Genomic DNA, 3,508 nt, shown 5'->3' on the forward strand with positions numbered 1-3,508 from the left:
TTAGTACTAAAATGTGTGTGTTGCCTAAAAAAATGTACTAAAATGTGTAAACTTTCTATTTTAAAAAAACGATGGAGTATCATAAACATTATGGGCCTTTTCTCATTGACTGAATTCAGCTGAACTGAACTGAACTGAACTGAACTGAACTGAGCTGAGCTGAACTGAACTGAACTGAGCTGAGCTGAACTGAACTGAACTGAATTGAACTGAGCTGAACTGAACTGAACTGATATGAATATTTTATAAGAGAAGGAAATTAGGAGCTGAGCTGAACTGAACTGAACTGAGCTGAGCTGAGCTGAACTGAACTGAATTGAGCTGAACTGAACTGAATTTCAACGTAAGAGAATAGGCCCATATTATGACTGCAATATTCAGAAGTTTTAGTAAAAGTTGTCTTTTGGAGATGAAATTATTAAATTTCTCTACTTATTGCAAATAGTGTTCATGGTGATGAAAATCGATCACCTTCTAAAAACTTTGTTTATGTGCTTGTTATGTGTCTCTTAAATTCTTTTGAATCAATTACAAATTTGCAATCATAATCAAATTTAGAAGTAATTTCATGAGAACTGTATCCATTTTATTTTTGTTTTGGGACATGAGAACTGTTACATTAGCATTAACTCATAAAAGAGCAATCAATAATTAAATCCCATTAAATAAAATTGAAATTGACAATCAATTCAAGTCTCATTTTCACCATACTTGAATAAAAGGCAAGTAGTAGTGGTCCTTCTTACTGAATATGTCAATAACAAAGGACCTACCAACCTATGCTATTGAAACATACGGGCCAATGTGCGTGGCTTTTTTCGTTTTCTCAATTCTCGTCTTAATTAATCCTTAAGGAGTAATTAGTGTGACATCTTAATCCTTAACTATACTCTTAATTCATATGCTATATATATATATATACACACAAAATCATATCCATAAAACTTTACTTTATAACTTGGCCTATATTATACATTCTTTTTTTTGAGGGCCTTTTTATATATCCAACCTTGAAATATGGCAGAGTTCAGTAGTGATATTCAGAAAATTCTTAAACCTGCAGCTGTTTTTTCGCAGTTGAACTCGAATATGGAACTGTTGAACAGTTTTTCTGAATTGAATCAGTCTCTGAGTTCTAATGTTCTAGATTATTTCTCTAGTAGTATCAACATTCTAAACAATGCAAACACAGCTCAGTCCCCGTACTTGAACGAGCAGCAACCGTTCCATCTTCCAGACAGCACTGTCAATCAAAATAGATTATTTTGCGCTTCTGATCAGAGTCCTGCTACTGGCTCACAATCATCTACAGGTATTGGAAGCGCGGATGGTCACAATGTTAGGCTTGCGAAAAATAATGTATGTAGTTCTTGCTTGCTTAATTAACTATAAGTTGACATAAATCTTTTTAGTCTCCTTTAATTTATATGTTTCTGTTATCTTAATTACAGAGCGTAGCAGGAAAAAAGAAGAAAAGGAAAGCCGATGATCAGGAGGTGGAGAAGCCGGAAGAAGTAATTCATGTAAGAGCGAAAAGAGGGCAAGCTACTGACAGTCATAGTCTAGCAGAAAGGGTAAGTTATCAAAACAAGTAATCTGTTTGATCTTACAATTTCCTTCAAAATAATGAAAGGGTGTGACATAATAGGTTAGAAGGGAGAGAATAAATGAGAAGCTGAAAGTGTTACAAGATTTGGTTCCAGGGTGCTACAAGGTATAGTATATTATACACGAATCTCTCTGTTGTAAATTTGTAATTCAATCTGTTTCGTCTTGCTTACATGATTGTCTAACTATATACGTGAATGCAGACTATGGGAATGGCTGTTATGTTAGATGTAATTATCAACTATGTACAATCTTTACAAAATCAAATTGAGGTTAGTTCAAAAATTACCTTTATTTCTATTCAATCTCTCAAGAAACTGCAGAAAATCAATACAAGTTTTTTGTCCCTTTAGTTCCTTTCCATGAAGCTTTCAGCAGCAAGTATGTTTTATGACTTCAACTCCCCTGAAGCCGAGGCGATTGAGACTCTGCAGGTAACTTTGGAGTTTTTTCTGTATTTGTGATGGGGAATAGAATGTTTAGTAATCTATATATTCATAGCTGTGACTCATTGATCAGCATAGACTCATTGTTCAGTAATATATATATTATGTATGAATCATTATATACTAATTTTTCAATCAACAAAATTAAGAAATCATATTTATTTTCTGTTAATTATATTGATTATTGCAGAGAGCAACAACAAATCATTGTGACGCTCAAGAGATGGAAAGAGTGGCGAAAGAAGGGTATGAAGGGATGCTTCCTCGGCATCAGTCATCATGGCCCTTCTAATTGCACCTTAATGATTTATAAGCTGGTTACGCTTGCTAGTTGCTACGTTCATGACCTCAAATTCTCCAACCTTTGCCTGTTTCCTCACTGAATTTTCTTTGTCAATTTTTCTAAATACGTCGTTTTCCTTTTTTTAAATGTTTAAAGTTTATAGCAAATACAGTCCCATTGAAACTACATCAGTCTGACTAACATAAGTCATCATAAAATGGACTGAGTCTGATAATACCAATCACACTGTAAGTTTTGATGCTTTGTTCATTATCATACAGTCCAATATTGCTGTTTCTATTGGTTATGTATGGATAATAAATATCTTTTATACGTCGAATTATGATGTCTTAGTCAATTATAGCCAATGTCATTCAGTTGATTCATATATTTCATATTATGATGTGTTTTAATTAGATGGATGTAATATGTCTAATGACCTGTTGCATCCTCTTTAAAATGCTTTTAGCAGCCAATAAGTGGATTGCATACAGTTTTCGAGCCGAAAGGCACTTGTATAGTGAAGGAGAAAGCACAAATTAGCAATGAACAATTTGATAGATCTCTTTCAGAAGCAGGGTTTTAAGGACCCCCAGGTGAAAATGACACAAATTAAAATGCCCCTTTCTCTCTTACAAGTCTAGCTATTTAGATTGAGTACTACCTCCACACAATAATATAAACATTCTATAGATAAAGACAGAGAGAATGAGGCCCTTAAATTATCACCTGGAAAAGATATTCATACTGTAGATTGGTAACATCCAAATATAAATGAGTCCATCAAAGCAGAGATAATGTCATTTTCGAACGTTACAAGAACCAGGATGAGACATCATGTATGGAAGGAATTCCAAATTTTGTAACTTAAGTTTTTATTTTTATTTTATTTTTATTTTTTTATATTTTGACAAAGGTTTAAGTAAAATACAAACTATTAGAAAAGAAAATAAAATGTAGGTGTAGCGCAATTTCTCTAGCAATTTGGCGTGCACGATGAACAACACTATCTATTGGCTTTGTGTACACTGTCGCTACAGTAAGTCAATTGGATCCTCTGAAGAACCAAAGGTAGTTGATGTTTCCTTGACCATACTTATGAAGAAGAATTAGGCCATATTCACTTCATATTTTTCTGATCAAATCACTTTTACTAAACTAAAAATAACGG

At 33.3% G+C, this 3,508-nt stretch overlaps 1 protein-coding gene across 1 annotated transcript; it reads left to right on the forward strand.

Annotated features, from left to right (window-relative positions):
* Positions 1-969: 969 nt before the first annotated feature.
* LOC145602963 (transcription factor bHLH75-like) lies at positions 970-2,600 on the forward strand. Its single transcript, XM_081659100.1, has 6 exons — positions 970-1,359; positions 1,452-1,574; positions 1,649-1,714; positions 1,812-1,880; positions 1,962-2,042; positions 2,245-2,600. Exons 1-6 carry the CDS (start codon positions 1,018-1,020, stop codon positions 2,344-2,346), a joined length of 783 nt encoding a protein of 260 aa, XP_081515226.1. The 5' UTR covers positions 970-1,017; the 3' UTR covers positions 2,347-2,600.
* The last annotated feature ends 908 nt before the right edge of the window (positions 2,601-3,508 follow it).

This window comes from Chenopodium album, chromosome 21 (assembly GCF_948465745.1).
Source record: "Chenopodium album chromosome 21, dcCheAlbu1.1, whole genome shotgun sequence".
NCBI lineage: Eukaryota > Viridiplantae > Streptophyta > Magnoliopsida > Caryophyllales > Amaranthaceae > Chenopodium > Chenopodium album.